The 20,968-nt window shown below is 41.3% G+C and overlaps 1 protein-coding gene across 1 annotated transcript in view; it reads right to left on the bottom strand.

Annotated features, from left to right (window-relative positions):
* Positions 1-20,968, bottom strand: part of LOC114052071 (myosin-16) — a 75,126-nt gene that overhangs the window by 27,943 nt on the left and 26,215 nt on the right. The window contains exons 14-25 of the mRNA XM_027874485.1: positions 19,529-19,587; positions 15,106-15,193; positions 14,501-14,618; positions 14,024-14,144; positions 10,490-10,626; positions 8,373-8,454; positions 6,939-7,112; positions 5,235-5,462; positions 4,472-4,576; positions 3,638-3,724; positions 3,286-3,431; positions 894-984 (exon numbers count right to left, since the gene is read on the bottom strand). Coding sequence (XP_027730286.1) covers positions 894-984; positions 3,286-3,431; positions 3,638-3,724; positions 4,472-4,576; positions 5,235-5,462; positions 6,939-7,112; positions 8,373-8,454; positions 10,490-10,626; positions 14,024-14,144; positions 14,501-14,618; positions 15,106-15,193; positions 19,529-19,587 — 1,436 coding nt within the window. The remainder of the gene's footprint in view (positions 1-893; positions 985-3,285; positions 3,432-3,637; positions 3,725-4,471; positions 4,577-5,234; positions 5,463-6,938; positions 7,113-8,372; positions 8,455-10,489; positions 10,627-14,023; positions 14,145-14,500; positions 14,619-15,105; positions 15,194-19,528; positions 19,588-20,968) is intronic.

The following is a 20,968-nucleotide window of genomic DNA, read 5'->3' on the forward strand; positions in this document are numbered from 1 at the left end:
GGAAGGAAGGAAGGAAGGAAGGAAGGAAGGAAGGAAGGAAGGAAGGAGGGAAGGAAGGAAGGAAGGAAAGAAGGAAAGAAGGAAAAACTTATCAGGTACCTACTACTGTGCTAAATGTTTTACAACTATGATCTTATTTGATCCTCACAACCACTCTGGGAGGTAGTTCATTTATTATCCTCATTTTACAATTGAGGAAACTAAGGCAGACAGTGTTAAGTTATTTGCCCAGGATCAAACAGGTAATAAGTATCTTAAGCTGGATCTGAACTCAGGTCTTCCTGGCTCCAGGTTCAATGCTCTGTCCACCAGCTGCTTCTAATATGAGCCAAGTTTGGGTGGGGCTTTGGACTTTGGACACAAGCTGAGAGACATACATGTTTGCCAGCTTTTCCTGGGCTTACAATCATAGGAGAGACTCGAGAGGCCAACTTGTCCAACCCCTTTAATTTATAGATGAATTTCACCAACCACAGAGAAAGTTTCAAGGTAAAAAATGTTACAGTGGGCCCTACTCTTGGCCATGGGTCATGCCGCCTGGCTATCACCTCTTACCTCTGCCTCTCAATTTAGTTCAAATCCTACTTTCTGGAAGAGGTCTTTGCTAACCCCACACATTGCTAGTACCTTCTCTCTGAGAATATCTTGTATACACCAAGTTATTTACATGTTGTCTCCCCCATCAGAATGTAAGCTCCTTGAGGGCAAGGTCCATGGTTTTGTCTTTCTTGGTATCTCCAACACTTAGCACAGTGCCTGGCACATACATATCATTAATAAATGATCATTGACTGACTTACAGACTGAGAATCCCACGGATTAAAACAAATGATGTAGAGAAGGAAAAAGAAAATTATTCAGGAGGGATCTGAGCTTCCCTTTTCTCTCCATACCTGGTGTTCTTTCAGTTTCCTCTGCAGTGTGGAATTCAGAGATTGCTCATCCTCATATTTGGAGGTGACAGAATTGATTTCCATGTCTCTCCTTAGGAGAAAATAAAACAAAGTAAATGTCAGAGGTAGGATTTCACTCTTAGGTAAGGTATCCAGGGCCAGAGAAGAATTCAGGAGGGGGTCTTGGAGGGCCAGGGGAGAGGGAAATAGGCCAGAACTACTCCTCTGGTTGTCACTGAAAGGATGTTCTTCCTCTTTCTTCCCTCTGAGGTACCTCACTAGGCAAGTGTCTTCTCATCCTACGGATCAGTCAGACCCTTTAGCAAAATCCTTAGCTCTCGATTAATGGGGAAGGATTATAAAATGCTTTACCTGTGAATTGGTCTAATCATTCTGGAAAGTAACTTTAAATCATGCTAAAATAGTGAATAAAAGATCTATGTCTGTAGACGCAGAGATTCCTCCATTAGGCATATTCCCCAAGGATGTCAACAGAAATAAAGAGCCCAGGTATACCAAAATATTCATAGCAGCTCTTTTTTTTTTGTAATAGTAAAGAATTGGAAACAAAGTAAATGTCTGTCTTTGGGGAATAACTAAACAAATTGTGGTAAATGAACATAGTGGAACATTATTCTTCTGTAAGAAACAATTAATGTGATGAATGCAGAGAGGTATGGAAAGACTTATATGAACTGATGCCAAGTGAAGAAAGTAGAGCTAGGAAAACAATATACACAATGACTGTAACATTGAAAATGAAAAGATAACCACAGAACTGATTGATCCGTAATTAGGACCTAGCTTAGTTCCAAAAAAGAGATAAGAAATATACCCTCCCCTACCTCCATCTTTGCAGAGGTGGAGGAGTACGGGTACCGAACGTCGCATGTACTGTCAGACTTGGTTTTGTGTATTGCTTAGTTTTGTTAAACTGCCCCCCCACCAATCTTTTTGTGTTATGTTACAAGGGATACCTCTCTAGGTAGGGGAGAATGAAGGGTTCTTTTTAGAAATGAAGGCAATGTAAAAGCAAAAGAAATTTAAAAATTTTAATGCTTCCAAAATATTGTCAGCTTTTCACCAAAAAGTATATCAATGAGTCCTGCATTCAGGTGATAAAAATTAGAGGCCGAAAGACGTGGTTACTCCTCTGACCAGTTCAGTTGAAAGATGGTATGGGGAGATAGTAGTGTGATGGAAGGAGGATTTAATGTAGAATCAAAGCACCTGGACTTGAATTCACAAGCATTGCAACTGATCGTGTGATCCCTCTGAGCCTCATCTGAATTTCCTCATCTGTCAAATGGGGATAGTAACACACCTATTAGTACTACCGACTTCATAGATTTTTTGTGAAGAAAGTGCCTAGAAATGTGTGTCATTATAACTGAGGCAAATCTGTGCTAGGTAAATATGCTCCCTGTGCAATTCTGAGTGTTCTATAATTGATTCGAGTTTTTCATTTTTTGTCTTTTTACCTGACCTATGATTTCACTGGCAAAGGGAGGTCCCAGATGAGGAAACTCCCTCTACCATTGTGGGCTAGCAGAATCCCTGCAATACAGAGTTTTAGGGGATACAGAAGTTAAATGATTTGGCTAAGGCCACACCTTCAGTATTATCAGAGGTCTGACTGGAACACTGGTCTTCTTGACTCGGAGTAGCAATGTGGCACGGTGGATAGGGCACCAGGCCTGGCGTCAGGAAGACCTGAGTTCAAATGAGACCTCCGACACTTACTAGCTGTGTGACCCTGGGCAAGTCACTTCACTCTGTTTGCCTCAGTTTCCTCATCTGGAAAATGAGTTGGAGAAGGAAATGGCAAACCACTCCAGGATCTTTGCCAAGAAAGTGGGGTCATGAGGAGTCAGACACAACTGAACAACAATAACAATTTCTTGACTTTAAGGCTGACTCTGCTCTCCTCTCCTCCTCCCCACCCCCATTTCCAGATGCCCTTTTTTGTGTCTTTCCCCTATTAGAATGCAGAATCTAAAAAAAACAAAAGAATGTAGAATTAGATTCTAAATCTAGAATTAGAATCCCTACATTGAGAATGGAGATTGTCTTATTTACTCATATTTATATCCGAAGTCACGGGACCTAGCCTTCAGTAAATATTTTTTTTAAGGCAATTGGGGTTAAGTGACTTGCCCAGGGTCACACAGCTAGTAAGTGTCAAGTGTTTCAGATTTGAACTCAGGTCCTCCTGACTTCAGGGCTGGTGCTCTATCCGGTGTGCCACCTAGCTGCCCCCATTCAGTAAATACTTAAAAAATGCTATATCTATCTATCCATCTATCTATCTATCTAATCTATCAGTCTCCCTATCCACTATGCAATACTGCCTCTCTACAACCAGAGTTGATTGTACTTAAAAGGCACATACTTCTTAACCACCTCCTCCAGATCCAGCTTAGTTCTCTCCATCTCATTAAGGTTATCAATGGTCATCTTCAGGTCACTCTCAGCTTTCCGGCGGGCCTTCTCTACCTCGGCCCGTATCTTCTTTTCTTGTTCCCAGTTGTCTTCCAGCTGTGAAGACAAGAAAGTGAAGAGAAAGTGGGGGAGGGAAGTCAGAGACAAAAACAAGAAAAAAAAAACCAGGCAAAAAGCACACATGATTCAGCCAAAATGCCACCACAAGTACTGGGGGAACAAGTTAGCTCTCCCACCTCCCACATCACTTCCCCCGAACAGGAGTGAGGACTTCTAAGAATTCCACACCGACTGGGTCTCACCTCATGGATCTGGGTGCCAAGTTTGCTATTATTTTTCGTTAGATGATTCACCTTGTCCTCCTCGGCTTGTAGGTCATCAAGAGTTTTCTGGAAGGAAAGAAATCCCCAGAAGAAGCTGATGAGGGAGTGGGTATGCAGAGGCAAAGGCCTCTATCTTTTATAAGGAGCCCTTTCCAGAAGGGTTAGAGGTAGTAACCATTGACTGAATCAATGCTGATCCTGGGTAGCAAATCCTGGGTTTTTTTGCCCCATGTGGAATAGAGTCAACTACTCCTGAAAGCCAACCTAAATTCAAATAGCTTATTGATGCTAGAACATAGGTCTAGAGTGGAAAGAAACCTCAGAAGTCATATAATCCAATATCCGTATTTTCCAGTTGAGGAAATTGAGACCCAAGGAAGTTCAGTGACTTGCCCAATGTCTCACAGGTAATTTCAGAGGTGGGATTGGAACCCAGATCTTCTGACTGCAGCACCAGTGCTGTTTTATTAGTATTGAGTCTCTGCTATGCTGAACACTTATGTAGTGGCTCTAAGAGAAGAGACACTTTACCCTGCATTGTCAGAGACAAATTGAGGTTATCAGATTTCACCATACAGCGTTGCCAGGACTCTGGAATACTTCTATAGGTACAACGCTAAAAGGTAGCAGCCCTCAGAAAGCTGGTGAGTCTCCCCATTTAAGTGGCCTCCTAACCCCCTTAAAAAGCAGGGGATATTTGGAATGAAACTTGAAAGTAACCCAGCCTAACTCTGCCATATGGAATGTCAGGCTTCATACATCACTTAGTTCTTAGTCAACGAAGGGTGAGAGCAGTCAAGTATATCCTTCTACCTGGTGAAGCTCTTCCAGAGCCCTCTTCTCCTTCTGGAGCTTGGCAATGGAGTCTTCTCGGAGGGAGAGGTCGCCACTCAAGGTTCGCACTTTGTGATCCAAGGCCTACAGATTGGGGAGGGAAGATATTGATATTATAGTGGGAAGTCATTCCATCTCTAGGAATGTGAAGAGATACAAGATAATGCCTAAGCCCACTCCAATCACAAATTAACGGGTTTGCCATCCACAACTTCTCAGGCGTATCAAAGGCCAAGTGGTTGCAAGACTTGTAGGCCAAAAACCAAACTAATATCTTGAGTCTTGGAGAAGCATCAGGGGGTCTCCAGGAGAATGGGTTCATTTTCAGAGGCAGCAACTTTATAAGAAGAACTGAAGAGCACATTTAAGGAGGAATCTACTGTGCTAGAGAAGAGGGAATAAGCAAGACTTTGGCAGGAGAGAGCTCTGCCGATTGGAAGAGCTCTCCATGGTGAGAGGATGGAGTCCTAGGGCCACATTTGTTTTGGCGTCATGGGAAGGACAACAGTCCCAACATGAAATAGAAGGAACAGCAGTGGAAGGAGGCAATCTCAGGCAAGGGGATGAATAGCCAGCCTTGGATTAGAGGCCTTATCCATACATTTACCCAGGGCTCTGACTAGCAGTTTTCACTTTAGCTTTAGATACGGTGCCTGATTTTGGGGAGAAGGGGGAGTAGGGTGTCTCTGGGTCCCGGGTGAGAGTCAGCATGGCTGACAACATTGGTGAATTCCTACTCTACCTGTTTCTCCTTCTCTGTCTTAGCCAAGGTAGTTTCCACGCCCTCGAGGTCCCGTTTCAAGTCACTCATCTCCCCTTCCAGCTTGCGTTTTGTGGCACTTAGGGAAGCTGCAACGCCTTCCTCCTCCTCCAGCCTCTCCCTCATGTCTGAAATTTGGCTCTCCAGGTCCATTTTGGTTTTCATCATCTGAGTGAGGCGCTCCTCTGCATCTGAGAGGTTCTCTTGTTCCTAAGGAAAGGAAGGGGTTTCCATAAAAGGGATGGAGTTCGTAAGGATCTCTTAATACCTTATCCACAAAGGACCTAGAGATGATTTCTGAATTGGCAGCAGATTTGTGGCACCCTGCTTCTGTAGAAGTGGGGATTGAAGGAAAAGGGCATTCATGACTTTGGTTCCCTTTGGTAATACACGGGAGACGAAGCAGGGCCTAGTGGCAAGAGACTGGGGCTGTGAATCAGGGGATCTGAGTTCTGACCATGGCCCTGTCATTGAATAACTATGTGAACCTAGATCACAATTCTTTGGGCCTCAGTTTCCTCCTCCATGAAATTAGGATAGTAAATGGTGATATCTACTTCATAGGGTTGCTTTAGGGATCAAATGAAGATAATAAATGTGAAAGTACTTTCAGAAGCAAAAAATAAAAAGGTAGTCTACTAATTGCCTGCTCAGTGACCTTGACTATGTCATCCATCCGATCTAGGCCCCAGTTTCCCCTGTTCTTTGTTTGTCTGTTTTTAAGGCACTTGGGGTTAAGTGACTTGCCCAGGGACACACAGCTAGTAAGCGTCAAGTGTTTGGTCTGAGGCCGGACTTCAACTCAGGTCCTCCCGACTTCAGGGCCGACGCCCTCTCCACTGCACCACCTAGCTGCCCCTGAGTTTCCCCTATTCTAAAATGGGGTTTAAAATACCACTTCCAATTCACAAAGATGTAGTAAGGATAAAAGTGAGATAACATTTCTGAGAAAGTTATGGGGGAAAAAATCATACATATGCCAGATATTAAAAGGTTTAGGGTTGGGTGGGGATTGAACCCAACTTTATTTTTATTAAGAGCATTACTGTACCATTTTATATCTGATTAAGAGGCAGTGTGGTATAATGAATAGAGAGCAGGCTCAAAGCTGGGACAACCTGGGTTCAAGTCCTGCCTCAGATATATATTGGTTGTGTGACCCTGGACAAATCACTTCACCTCTTAGTGTTCTAGGCAACTCTCTAAGACCCTAAGTTGTAGAGAAGGTGCCACCCTGCATTGGTAGAAGGATGTTCCTCATCTGGGAGTTCTCTACAGCAATGAAATCATAGGTCTCATCTCTATCCCTATACAACCAATTATCACTTAACTGATGGATAGGGAACATATCTGTCTAAATCATTCATCCAGTGTCTGGCATGGTGCCCATGCAAAGAAATACTTAACGAAGACTTTTTATGTTTTTTCATAGGGATGCCATGGCTCCCAGGCTGAGGTGGCATTGCCTTAGGGTGGAAGGGAAGGCAAGGGAAATTTCCCATTAGTCAGATTTGCTAATAGACCAGTGTGATACAGCTTCTCAGAAAAGCTTCCTCTGTCCTCATCTCTCTATTCTTCACACTGAGTGACTAATGGTCTGGCATAACTATGACCCTGGAGATTGGGAAGAACGATGGTTCCTTCTCTTAGTAACGCCTTCGGCTCCTGATCCCTTAGCTCACGCACTGCCTGCAGCTGGATGGTTAGGTCATTCTTCTCCTGGCTGAGTGTGGCTGTTTTTTCTTCCAGTTCCTTGACTTTGGCGATTAGCTCCTGTGCCTTAGCCATGGCACTCCTCAGCTCTTCCTCCTTGACCTTCATCTCCTCTTCCTGCCGAGCCACATTCAGGAGGGGCTTTACCTGTGAGACAAGCAATGCCCATAATGGCGTTAAAGAGGTAATTTCCTCTGAGGAACCAGATCATTTTCATCAGCTGGCTCTATTTGACCTTAATTATACTACTCTTGGTTCCATGGAATTGACCTCAGTCAAAAAAGGGTCATGCTTAAAGTAAAAATACCTAAATAATTGTTCTTAAGTCAACTATGTGTTCTTGGGAATGTTTCTGAGAAGAGTTTTGTTTTTAAGAACTGAATTTCAGGAAATACTAAGGTTGGGTTCACCCAGAGTTGAGTCTAAGATCCAATAATAGCACCTAACAGGCTATGTGCCTAAGTTGCTTTTACATCCTCAGATGTAAGAGCCCATCTTTAAATCCACCTATACTTTGGACATGACTATTTGGGCCTTCCACTTATTTATATCTTAATATATAAACATCAATGTGGCAGAGGGGACAGGAAGATCTGGGTTCAAGTCCTATGTCTAATATATATTGTCTCTGGGACCATGGGCCAGTCACTTAACCTCTCATAGCCCCCTGGCAATGCTCTATAAGTTATAAATGAGTAGCCAAGCTACATTGATGGAAAGAATTTCCACACTGGGAAATCCTCTTGACAATGAAGAAATCATAGATCTGGGCAATAATAATAACAAAAAAGCAAATGAATTTTCATATCAAAACACCCTTCTTTGTAGATGGGTTTTATTTGGAGTTGGTCTTGAAATATATTCTATATCAGTCTTTTGCCTCTGAGAGATGTACATTATCTCTGCCTGCCTCCCTCTCCCCAGGAGAAAGACTTTTCCTTATTTCTGGTGCCCCTATTTCCTAGGTTCCCTATGTGGCTAGATAGGAATGCAGACCCTTCCCATTCTCAATTGAGGGGGAATGACTGCTCATGTTTTAATTACAAGATCACAGAGTGTTAGAGCTGGAAGATATCTTAGAATAAGGGTTCTTAACCTAAGCTACAGTTGGTTGTTTTTTTTTTAAACCATTTTGATAACTGTATTTCCTTATAATTGGTTTCCTTTTCAATTCTCTATATTTTCTTATACATTTAAAAGCATTGTTCTGAGAAGGGGTCCATAGGCTTCACAAGACTGCCAGAGGAGTCCATTATGTCAAAAAAGGTTGAGAACTCCTGTCTTAGAAGTAATCTAGTCCACCCCCATTATTTTACAGAAAAGGAAACTGAGACCCTTCCCATGATGAGCTCTCTTGTGTACTTGTGAGAGCTTGAGCTTGACTGTGGTGCATGTTTCTCTCCTCACCTTATTGTATAGTTTCCACCAGCCCCAGAACCGAAGCTGCAGGAACTTACGAATGTTTCGCTGGATGACTTTCAGGCCGAGTCTGCAATGAAAACCAAGGAATTGCATGAGTTGGGGGTGGGAGGGATGGTATCAGGACCTGGGGGAAAGGGAATGGAGAAAGAAGGGAGTAGGTGGTAGGCATTGTCCAGACATGAAGATACATTCTAGAGATGCATCATCTCTCCTCGTTCTGTTTCGGAACTGTGAGCAATGAGTCTGGCGAGACAGGAAGGGAATCAGGATAGCAATCAGAAAAACGCAGTCATCAGCAAGATAAGGGGACAGATGATGAAATGCTAAGTTCATTCCTAGACAGCTGTTAGAGGTTTGGGAAAGGCAGGGCACTGACTCTAGAGAGTTCATTTATTTTTTCACTTACTGGTCCTCAGAAAACAAGATAGTTAGGATAATGAGAATAATAGTGGTGTCATGGTTAAAAAAAAAATACTGTTGTTAGAACCCAGATCACAATGGCAGAACAGGGAGGGAGGAAGAATACCGTGACTATGCAGGCATTGAAAGGAGTTGAGTGTCAATTGTATTGGAAGGGCTACATTGTACAAGGAAGGGTTGCCATACACGGTTGGCCCTAGACAACATTAGAACATTGGCAAAGCTTGTCTCTGGCAGTCCCCCACCGTTTGTAATATTCCTCTGGGTCTATCCTGAAGTGCCCAGTGTCCTGATATTTGACACCGGCTTCTAAGGGCTCTCTTTGGGGATGTCCAACTGGGCTACCAGTACCCCATAACCCAGGCTTTTTCCTCAGTATTCTTCCCTTCCCTCTCCTCCATGGTCATCAAATCTGATTTGTCCTGTTAATTTCTCTGCTGGGCGACAATGGGATAGTAATTAATATATATTACTTACATAACATTTTAAAGTTTGCAAAGAACTTTACACACATATTTGATCTATGGATTTTATGTATATATAATACATATGAATAATATTTGATCTTTACAACAACTTTGTGAGGTAGGTACTATTATTAACCTCATTTTACAAATGCAGAAAGTGAGATGGAGAGAAGTTAGGTGAATTGCTCTAGATCACTCAGCTAGTAAGTGTCTAAGGCAGGATTTGAACTCAGGTCTTCTTGGCTCTAAAGCCAGTGCTCTGTCTGCTTCATCACCTAGCAGAAACGTCTCCTGGCTGCCTCATTAAACAAAGGCAAATTCTCCAGTTGATAAATGGTCAAAGTATATGAACAGGAAGTTTTTTGATGAAGAAATCAAAACTATATAGTCATATGAAAAAATGCTCTAAATCATTATCAATAAGAGAAATGCAAATTAATACAACTTTGATATATCATCTTACACCCATCAGATTAGTTAAAATGATAGATGCCCTTCAATTGGGAAATGGCTAAGCAAGTTGTGGTTTATGATTGTGATGGAAAACTACTCAGCGGTAAGAAATGATGAGCTGGTTGATTTTAGAAAAACATGGAAAGACTTGGGCCTATAAAGAAAGATGCTATCCACCTCTAGAGAAAGAACTCATAATTAGAAGTATGTATAGTATGGTTTTACATATATGTATACTTGTGTGTGTTTATATGTATATATGTATGTGTGTGTGTTTAATTGTAGCTTTCTCTAGGGCAGGGTAGAGAGGGAGGGGAAAAAAATTAAAAATGTACAGCAGAGAACAAAAGAAAACTTAGAAGAAAGCCCAGAAAAGCTGGGTAGCTTTGAAAACAATGCATAGTTTAAAAAAATAAGTAAATAGTCTGAAATGGAAATCCATGGTTTTATATTGAGTTCTCTATATTCTGCTGTGTACATAGAAATGTTCTTTTTTTTTTCTCATTTTGTATTTAAGTTTAAAGTGAATAAAAACATTCTAAAAAATAGGTAAACAAAGGCAAACAAAGTTAAGTCCCAAGTAAGAGACTGACTCAACTGGTGTTGAAGACTGGGGAAGAGATTGAAGTACAATATATTGTATTATATAGTGTGTCCTAGCAAGTGAATACAGAGGAACCTAGGAGTAGGTGCCTACTTATGTAGGATAGGACATGAGTGGTTCTTTCTGCCATATTTAGTTTTGTTTAAAAACAAAGATACCTTCTTTCCAGCATCTTTTTAAATTCAACCCTCATCAGGAAACCCCGGAGACGACACTGAAGCATGGTCATGATTTTGGCCAGGCGTTCATCTCGCATGTCTTCCAGTTTGGCCAAGATTCCAGCCCGGAAGAATACCTGGGAAAGCAAGACAGCAGTCAAGCCTCGGTTTCTAGAAATATACCCTTTGCTTGAAGGCACCTACTCGGGAGAGTTTTCAATGTTAAGCAGAACAAGCAGTCAGTAAGTCAGAAATTATTTAGAAGTACCTACTATGTGTCAGGCATTGTGCTAAATGCCGAGGATACAAAGAAAGACTTTCTAGGAGCTCATTCTAACATACAACATACAGGGAGACAACATACAAACAACTATGTACAAATAAGCGCTATACAAGGTAAATTGGAAATAATTTACCTGAGCTTAATGAGAGTATCTGTAAAATGTGGGGCCACTAATGATAACTGTAGCACCTACTTGTCAAGGTTGCTGCAGGGCACCAATGAGATGGTGAATTGTAAAGCATTTGACAAACCTTAATTTGGAATACTGTCAGGTGTTAAAGACATGTTGTTTAGTTTTGCAAAACTGCTTTTTTTTTCCTTTTCAATCTCGGTTATAAGAGATGGCTCTCCGACTTAGTAAAGAAAAGGGAGCAAGGATTGGACCAGTGATTTCACTGGTTTAGGGAATTTTCAGGTAAGGAAACCCCTTCTACTGATGCAAGTAGGTACCTACTTTTCAGGTATTTGCAGGAGTTCTTACCCTGGAATCCATGTACTTGCTTGTACATTTTTCAGTTATGTCTGAGTTCATGACCCCATGTGGGGTTTTCTTGGCAAAGATAATGGAATTGTTTGCTGTTTCCTTTTCCAGCTCATTTTTACAGATGAGGAAATTGAGGCAAATAGGGTCAAGTGACTTGCCCAGAGTCACATAGCTAGTTAGTATTTAAGGCTATATTGGAACTCAGGAAGATAAGTCTTCCTGACTCCAGGCCTGGCACTCTATTCACCGAGCCACCTAGTTATCTTTTGTTTTTTGATAACTTTATTTCAATATAACTGGCTTCTTTTGTAAGTCTGTATTTTATTTCATACATTTAAAAAATATTATTCTGAGAAGAGATCCATGGGCTTTACTGGACTGCCAAAATGTCCAGGACACAAATGGTTAAGAACTCCTGTCTTAGAGAGTTGAGCAGAGTTATCAAAAATACCACCCTCTACCTACAACACATTCCCAAGTGTGGCCCACACCAGATTAAAATGTGATTAGGAAATATTTAACAAAATAAACCAAAATACAATAAAATATAGATAATGTTAATATGTGGTTTTATAAGTCAATATGCTGCTCTCAGGGATCCTTATCTACAGTTTGGTGACCCCCATCTCTATTTGAGTTTGACACCATTGACCTAGGGAAATGAAAAGTTGAATGATTTTCCCAGGGTCCCACATCCAGGATGTGTGTGTGTGTGTGTGTGTGTGTGTGTGTGTGTGTGTGTGTGTGTGTGTGTGTGTGTGGCAGGGGCGGGGAAGGGGAGGCCAAGGGGGAAAAAAAGACATATTTGAAAATGGATGCAATGTAAAAAGAAAAGACCAATCAAAATAAAAGTTAAAAAAAAAGGCTTATCATGTTATATAAATATCAGTTATAATGTTAATGAGAATACCTGTGATAGATGAGGCCAGTTAGGCTGGTGAAATGTCTCAAATGAGCACATAACAGAGGTAGGGAATATTCACCTTTAAAAATACATATATTTACATAGTCCCTAGTTTTCCCTTGATATTATATCTGTGGTTCTTAGGAACTAGAAGGTTAATTCTCAGCAGGCTCCAAGCTTCTGTCTCTGACTTCCACTTGAACTCAGGGTTACCACATGCCAGACACTTTGATTATAAGAAATTGGGTGCATTGTATTTGTAAAAAGTGAGAGCAGTTTTATTAGTACATTACAAGTGATATTGGCCTCACCTCTGGGAATAAACTTATACACACATATACATGAACACACATACATATATACACATATTAAGCACATGCATACACATGTATACATATACATGCATACACACATATACAACTCTATACCCATACATATATGCACAATACACCTATATACTTATGCATACATACACGTGCGTATATACACATACACATGTGCCTACATCTATATACATACATGTATACATGCATGTACCTGTATACTTATACATATATACACATACATATATATGCACATACATATATGTGTGTACATATACATGTATGTACACACACACATGAAAATGTACATATACATATACATGGAGGCTGACTGAACCCCTTGTCCCTATGACCACTCATAGGAGATACTGTACAGGGGATTCGCATCAGGGCATGGGTTGGAATAGATGCCTTCTGAGATCTCCTTCAACTCTGAGATTCTGTAAACAGCTGACACACACACATGTCCAGCCTCATTCCTTCAAACCACACTGATGACTGGTATTGATCATGAAGAAAAGGGAAAATGAACAACTCCATCACGTCATAGTTTCTTTTAAGAGAATGCTCATCCCATCTCCCTATCCAGCCTGTAGAAGAAGCCTAACAAAGCTTGGCTGACCCAGGAGCTGGCACAGAAACCGAGAACAACCCCAGTGACTCATGACTCAGGGTCAGGCAATGACCTTTCCTCTGAGTCAAGAATGAATCAGGGATGTTGGCAAGTGCTTGGGGGCTTTGGGCTGTGGGTGGTTTGGAATGTTGGGCTTGATGACCCCATGGGCCCCTCTCCCACACATGTTAATGCCACTGCCCTAAGAAAAATTCAGTCCCCTTCATGAAGCATTCTTCTTATCTATATAGAGGAGCTTTTTCATATAAGGCAATAACTGGGCCTTGCCCTCCACCCCTCTATCACATCTTTAGGACTTTGGAGCTTTCCATCTGCCTTGCAGCTGAACTGCCCTATAGGTATCATCTTCTCCATTTAGAGTATGAGCTCCTTGAAATAGGGACTAACTTTCTATTTGTATCTCTGGCACTTGTATACTTGGCACATAGTAAGTGCTTAATAATTTTTTTTCTTCATTAATTCTCAGATCTTTTGGAATAATACTAAGATAGTGACAATTTAGGTTCATAGAGCTGGAAGTGACCTCTGAAGTCATCTAGTCTAATTCCCTTACCCTTGGGGGCAGGGGAAGTCTCCCTACCTTCACTGCCCAACTGGGTTCCAAGTAAATCTCAACAAGGCTGAGCTCTGAGGGCCTTGGTGGTAGACACGAAGGTTGATTGTGAATGTTAAACTGTGTGTATGTGCTTGTCTGTGTGGTCTCTGACTATACATCTACGAGTGTTTCACATTTTACTGATGAGGAAACTGAGGCCCATAGTGCCTATCACATAGCATGAAGTGTCAGAAGTGAGATTTGAGCTCAGGTCCTCTAGACTCCAAATGCAGTATGCTTTCCATTATACCACAAATAATGTTACTGACCATTGACTATATGAAAGGAGTGGAGCATCCAGAAAAACCTACCTTGGTGTGTCCAATTTTATATTCATTTACATCTAGGTCAATAGAGCCAAGCAACAGTTCTGAGGCCTTCTTATTGTCCACGAATCCCTGAGGGATCACATTGGGGTTCAAGACTTGGTATCTAAACAGAGAGGAAGGTGATAGAGTGAGAGGTACACTTCATTCAAACAAGAGTCTCTGCAGGACTCAAGACAGAGGATTTCCATGTTTAAAGAGCTTCCTCACTCATCTCTCAGTGGGACAGGTCGCCTTTAAGGTTAATTGGGAGAATCATGCCTTTCAAGTAGGAGTTTTTGTCAAGCAAGAGTACATGACCACAAGAGCTACTCTCCTTTGAGACTGTCAGGGGCGAGGAGGGAGGAAAGGAAATAAAAGAAAATATTTCTGAAAAAATATTTCAACCAATGCATCAACCTATAAGATTTTGGTGGAGGAATGCAAGAGACTGAAGTTGGGAATAAGGAAGATGATGCTCACCTCTGTTTGAACTCAGGGTACTGTAATCTGTTTGGGAAACCCTTCCTGCAAATACGGATGCCTTCCAGGACACCATTACAAGCCAGCTGGTGCATGATCAAGTGAGCATCTACCACCCCTGCCAAAACAAAGCCAAGGTATGAGACAGTGAGCCCTCCCCTAGGAGGTGGGACAGATGAACGCCTCCCCACGCAGGGAGACACAGCTTGAAAGGTGGCACAGTCCATCCATTCTTGGTGATTGTGACACCCTCAGGAGATGGAAAGTGGGTCTCCCTACCCTCACTGCCTAGCTGGATTCCAAGTCACTCTCAACAGGGCTGAGCCCCAAAGGTTTTGGTGGTAGACACGGAGGCAGATTATAATGTCTGACTGTGTGTATGTGCTTGTCTGTGTGGTCTCTGACTAAGTAGGTGTCTCACAGCATTACAAAGCCAGACCCAGAATTAATTTTAGATTATTCATTGTTTGGCATCCTCAGTGCCTCCTCCACTTGCTGGGCTAATTGAAAGTGGACTATATCGGGCAAACCGCTGGTTTTGGAAACAAGCTGGTGAGTACAAGCACCTCTCAGACTCTGAGAGCTCCCCACCCCCAGGCACTCACCCGACTGTTTGAACTCATTAGGGATAATGCATCGGACAAAATGAGGGGCAGTGCTGTGCAGTGTGGTCATCAGTTTGTTCAGCTGCTCCTGGGGGTGGAGGAGAAATGAAGTCAGTGAGGAAATAATAGCAGCTCTCATTCGTCGATGTAAAGAAGTGGTTTGCTATTTATAAAGTGCTTTACTAATGGGTATTGTATTTCTTGCTTTCTCAATGGATGGTTAAGGGTTGGAGGGAGGGACACAATTAGGAACAGAAAATAAAAATTAAACTTTTTTTTTAAAAGAAAGTACTTTCTTGTTCCAATGATCCTGTAAAGTCCATAGTTCAATGAGGATCACAGATTTAGAACTGGAAGGGGCTTTAGGGGCCATTTTGTCCAACGCTCTCATTTTCCAGAGAAGAAGTTTTCATGATTGGCCCAGAGTCACACAGGATTTGAACCTGAGTCCTTCACCTTCTTGATTAGAATCTCTGTTTTTACATGTGAGGAAATTGCTCAAGGTCACACAGCTAATAAATGTTGGAGCTAGGTTTGAACCCAGGTTTTCTGACTCAAAAGTTCAGCAGTCTTTCCCTGCTAACAGGTGGATAGGAAGAACATCAGACAGATTTCAATAAAATCCCCTACTTGGTTGTAAAGGAATGGATCTGAATCCACTCCTCTTCTTGACCCTAAACTTGACCCAACCAGCTGAAGAGGAACAGTTAGGTGACAAATGGATAGAGCTCTGGGGCTAGAGTCAGGAAGACTCATCTTCTTTAGTTCAAATCCAGCCTCAGATGCTTGCTAGCTGTGTGACCCTGGGCAAGTCACTTAGATTCTGTTTGCCTCAGTTTCCTCATTTGGAAAATAGGAGTAATAATAATAACACCTACCTCTCAGGATTGTTGGTAGGATCAGATGAAGTCATATTTGCTTGGCACATAGTAATCTGAGCTGAACAATAATAGCTGGCATCTGGAGTGTTTAAAGGCTTGCAGAACAGTTTACCTACATTATCTCATTCAATCCCCACAATGCCCCTGGAAGATAGGTGCTGTTATCATCCCTATTTTACAGAGGAGAAAACTGAGGTTAAGTGACTTACCCAGGGTTACTCAGGTAATAAGTACCTGAGGGAGGATTTGAACTCATGTCTTCCAGACTGGAGGGGACCAGCACACTGGCCACTGTACTATATCATTGCCTCAAGTGTTTGGTTGACCACAATCACATCACTGTGTTGGGTCAAGGTACAGTGTGTCTGATTGGGGCTGATCAGGTCAAGCTCAGAAGGCTCTGCCATAGGTTGGGCACAGATAGTCCACACGAACAGTTGGAGTGGAAATGTCTCTAAATTTGTACATCTCACATTTCTTTTGAGCTACTGCAATTCTGCTTTGCTCATAGAGCGCAGCACCTTCTTTGATACAGGCACACTATGCTGGGTGGTCCTGTGCCAGTGTCTCCTGTGTCTCACAATCGATTCCAAAATCGAGAAAATGGAGAAATTTTGAATGCTGTGAATAAATTTGTCTTAGTAGTTAAGATAGCTAGAACACCTGGATTCTTGTGTGACTATGGGTCAATCAGGAAACTTCCTAGGATTCAATGCCTTCCCCTGGAAAACTAGAGGGTTAGACCAAATGGTCCTGGAGCCCATTTGGGTTCTAAATCTATGATCCTCATTGGACTACCTACTTCACAGGGTCACTGGGGAGGAAAGCACTTTATAAATAGCAAAGCATTACTTTATATTGATAAAAAATCTCTAGATCTCCAAAAGTTATTATTAGAAAGAAGGAAAAATCCATCTGCCCTTATAGTCCATATGGCTGTATAGTGACTTTGCCTTAGCCTTTCGTTTTTCTAATTCAAAACCATTTTGGGGGGTTTTATTTTTGCCTCTTTAAATTTTTTTATTATCTTTTGTTTTCACATCATTTTCATACGGAATATATCTCTCTACTCTTCCCCACCCAAAAAGCTATCCCCTATGACAAAAAATGAAAATGAAAGAAAATGGTTCAGTAAAACTAACCAATACATCCACAAAGTCTGACACTGTATACAGTGCTTCACACTCTCTGACCTCTGCAAAAGGGGCAGTATATTCTCTGAGACCAAACTTGGTCATTATAATTATACAGTGTTAAGTTTTGATTTTTTTAATTGATATTTTTATTCTTTCCATTGATATTTTTGTCAATATTGTGTATATTGATTTCCTGGTTCTGCTAACTTCACTTTGCATCAGTTCATATAAGTCTTCTGATGCTTCTTGGTATTTTTTATACTCACCATTTCTTACAGCACAATATTTCATTGTATTCAAGTCCCACAAATCATTGAACTATTCTCCATTTAGTGTTGTTGTTTAGTTGTTTTCAGCTGTGCCAGACTCTTTGTGGCCCCTTTTGGGGTTTCCTTGACAAAGATACTGGAGTGACTTTGCCATTTCCTTCTCCAGCTCATTTACAGATGAGGAAACTAAGGCAAACAGGGTTAAGTGACTTGCCCAGGGTCACACAGCTAGTGTCTGAAGCCACATTTGAACTCAGGTCTTCCTGACTCCAGGCCTGGATACACTGTGCCACCTAGCTGCCCCCCTCACTTATTTAGTAGGCATCTACTTCAAAAAAAACCAAACACCTTTCTTAAGTTCCTACTATGTATAAAACACATTTGTTGCTGGGCTTCAATTTTCCTGCCAAAAATATTCAGTGATAACTCCTGCCTCACAGTGGTGTTGATAGGAACAGAAGTGCTAACCATATCACCAGCGTAAGCCGTGTAAGTGTGGTGGCAGAAAAATATGTGAAGAGATTAGACACTGCTCTGGAGAGGAGCCACGCGATTTGAATTTGAACTCAAGTCTTCCCAACTCCAAGTCCAGCACTCTGTCTGCTGCATCCTCTCATTCCATTTTATACCTAGCAAGTTGTCAAAGCTGACAAAAGATAGAAACAGTCCATTTTGGAGGGACTATGGGGAAACAGTCCCGTTAATTTACTGTTGATGGAGCTGTGAATTGATCCAATAAGTCTGTAAAGTAATTTAGAATTCTGCTAAGAGTGACTAAACTATCCATATGCTTTGACCCAGTGGGCTGGGTATGACCACAAGTAATACAGGTAAAAAGGTCGTAACACGCTTCCTGTGGTAGTAAAAAACAACAACTATCAATTGATGAATGGCTAAACAAATTTTTAAACTGAAGCATAAGAATTTTTGCTTCAAACAAGGATTTTTGTTGTTGTTGTTGTTCAGTCTTATCTGACTCTTTGGACACCCATTTGTGGTTTTCTTGGCAAAGATATGGAGTGGTTTGACATTTCCTTCTCCAGATCATTTTACAGAAGAGAAAATTGAGGAAAACAAGGGTAAGTGACTTACCCGAGGTTACACAGCTAGTAAGTGTCTGAGACCAGATTTGAACTCACAAATATGAGTCTTTCTGACTCCAGGCCCAGCACTTTATCTACTGCACCACCTACCTGCCTATACAGAAGGACTACAACAATATAAATTAAACAAACAATAAAATGGAACTTAATGCTGCATAATTATAATGACCAAGCTTGACCCTGGAGAAGAAAGAGAAAATGCATTTCCCTCCCTTCACTGTAGAGGCAGGGAGGTAAGGGATGAAGAGGGAATTATCAGGGTGGAATATTGTAGATACTGACAGACATGGATGATGCATTGGATGGTTTAACTGAATGGCTTTCTTTCCCCTTTGTTAATATTTGTTACAGAGGATGGTTTTCAAAGTGAGAAGGGAGGGAGGAATATATTTCAAAGGGAATATGATACAAACACAAAAGCCTGATAAAATTAATGTTTAAAAATAGAATTACAGAGTTTAGAGCTAAAATGAGAGGCTGTGGGGTATAGTGGATAGAGAGCTAACCTTATAATCAGGAAAGCCTGCGTCTGAGTCGTGCCTCCAAAACATACTGACTATGTGATCTTAGAGAAGTAATTTACCTTGCCAGTACCCCCAGGCAACTCTCAGGTTAGAACTTGTGGAACAGTTGCTGATCTACATTGGCAGAAGGAGTTCCCTTACTGGGAGGGAGTTCCCTATACTGATGGATTCTCAGGTCTGAATCAAAACAAGTAGAAGTGATGTTAGGGATCATCCTTTTGGTGATGAAGCAGCTTAGTTCCAGTGAGGTTAAGTCTTTTGTCCAAGGTCACACACAGGCAACATGACCCCAGGTTCTCTGATTCTAAATCCAGTGTTCATTCCATTGAACACACCTCCTCTAACTAAGACTAACAGACTAAGCAAATGAAATACTTCAGTCCTCAGAGTTTGCTGGCACATATGCTGTGTGCCAAAACACTTCCGACAAGAGAAGCTGGTTGGGGACACTCAGAAGTATAGAAGTGAATGTATTAGGGTTGGGGCAGAGGGCTTGGGGGGGGGTCTTACCCTGTAGAAGTTGGAGACAGTCATGAAGGATGACCCTCTTTTTTGCTTCTTAGTTCCAGCTGAAAAAGAGAAATTAACATTCTGTAAATTACTATGCCCAGCACAAGTATATAACCACTTCTACATTTGGCCATTCTACGTTTGGCTACAATAGACAGCTAGGTAAGTGAAGTAGATAGAGTGCCAGGCCTGGAGTCGGGAAGACCTGGGTTCAAATCTGACCTCAGATACTTACTGGCTGTGTGATCCTGGCCAACTCACTTAAACCCTGTTTGTCTCAGTTTCCTCATCTATAAAATGAGATGGAGAAGGAAATGGCAAACCACTTAAGTATCTTTACCAAGAAAACTCCAAGAGGAGTCACAAAGAATCAGACACAATTGAAAATGCCTGAACAGCAACATTTAGTCACAAATCATTTTGGGGCTTGAAAAATCTTGATGAAACCCATCAACATCTGTCAGAAACTGGGTAGAGGGAAGCCTGAAGGTATGGAATCCTCCCAGATAGAGGGAGGGATGAATTATTCTGGAGGAAGATAGGGAAGAGTAAATCTATTTTCATACTGAATGATTGTTATAAATAGTTTTTTTTCTTTTTAAATTTTTTTTATTTAATTCAATTTTATTTTTAGTTCCATATTCTCTTCTTCCCCATGTCCTCTCCACCACACATTGAGAAGGCAAGAAATAACAAACTCCATTACAAATATGAAGTCATGCAAAATAAATTTCTGCATTGACTAGTTGGAGACAGGGGCAGGGAATATGAAAAAGAAAGAAAGAGAATAAAATTATGCTTCAATCTGTACTCTGAGTCCATTAGTTCTCTATCTGGAAGTGGATACCATTTTTCATCACTAGTTCTTTGGAGTTCTGGTAGATATTTTTGTTGATTAGAGTTACTGAGTCTTTCACAGTTGATTATTGTTACGATATGCTGTTGCTGTGTACAACGTTCTCTTATTTCTGCTCACTTCACTTTACATCAGTTCATATAAGTTTTTCCAGGTTTTTCTGAAACCATCCCCTACATCATTTCTGAGAGCACAATAGTATTCTATTATATTCATAAACCATAACTTATTCAGCCATTCCCTAATTGTTGAGTATCCCCTTGGTTTCCAATTCTTTGCCATCACAAAAAAAACTGATGTATATATGATGTATACATACACACACACATCATACATACACACATGTATAATATATAATAATATATAAAGAGACCTGTGATTTCATTGGTGGAGGGAACTTCCCTTGAGAAAATTTTCTCCATTCCCTACTAGAACATGAATTTCTTGAGGGCAGAGGCCATGTTTTGGCCTTCCTTTGTATCCTCAGCAATTAGTACACTGTCCAGCAAGGTGTAAGAAGTTAATCAAAACTTGCTGACAGACTGACTGGTTGACTGACATCACTATAGTTCAACACCTACTCT

Source organism: Vombatus ursinus, unplaced genomic scaffold (genome assembly GCF_900497805.2).
Source record: "Vombatus ursinus unplaced genomic scaffold, bare-nosed wombat genome assembly UNPS02014807.1, whole genome shotgun sequence".
NCBI lineage: Eukaryota > Metazoa > Chordata > Mammalia > Diprotodontia > Vombatidae > Vombatus > Vombatus ursinus.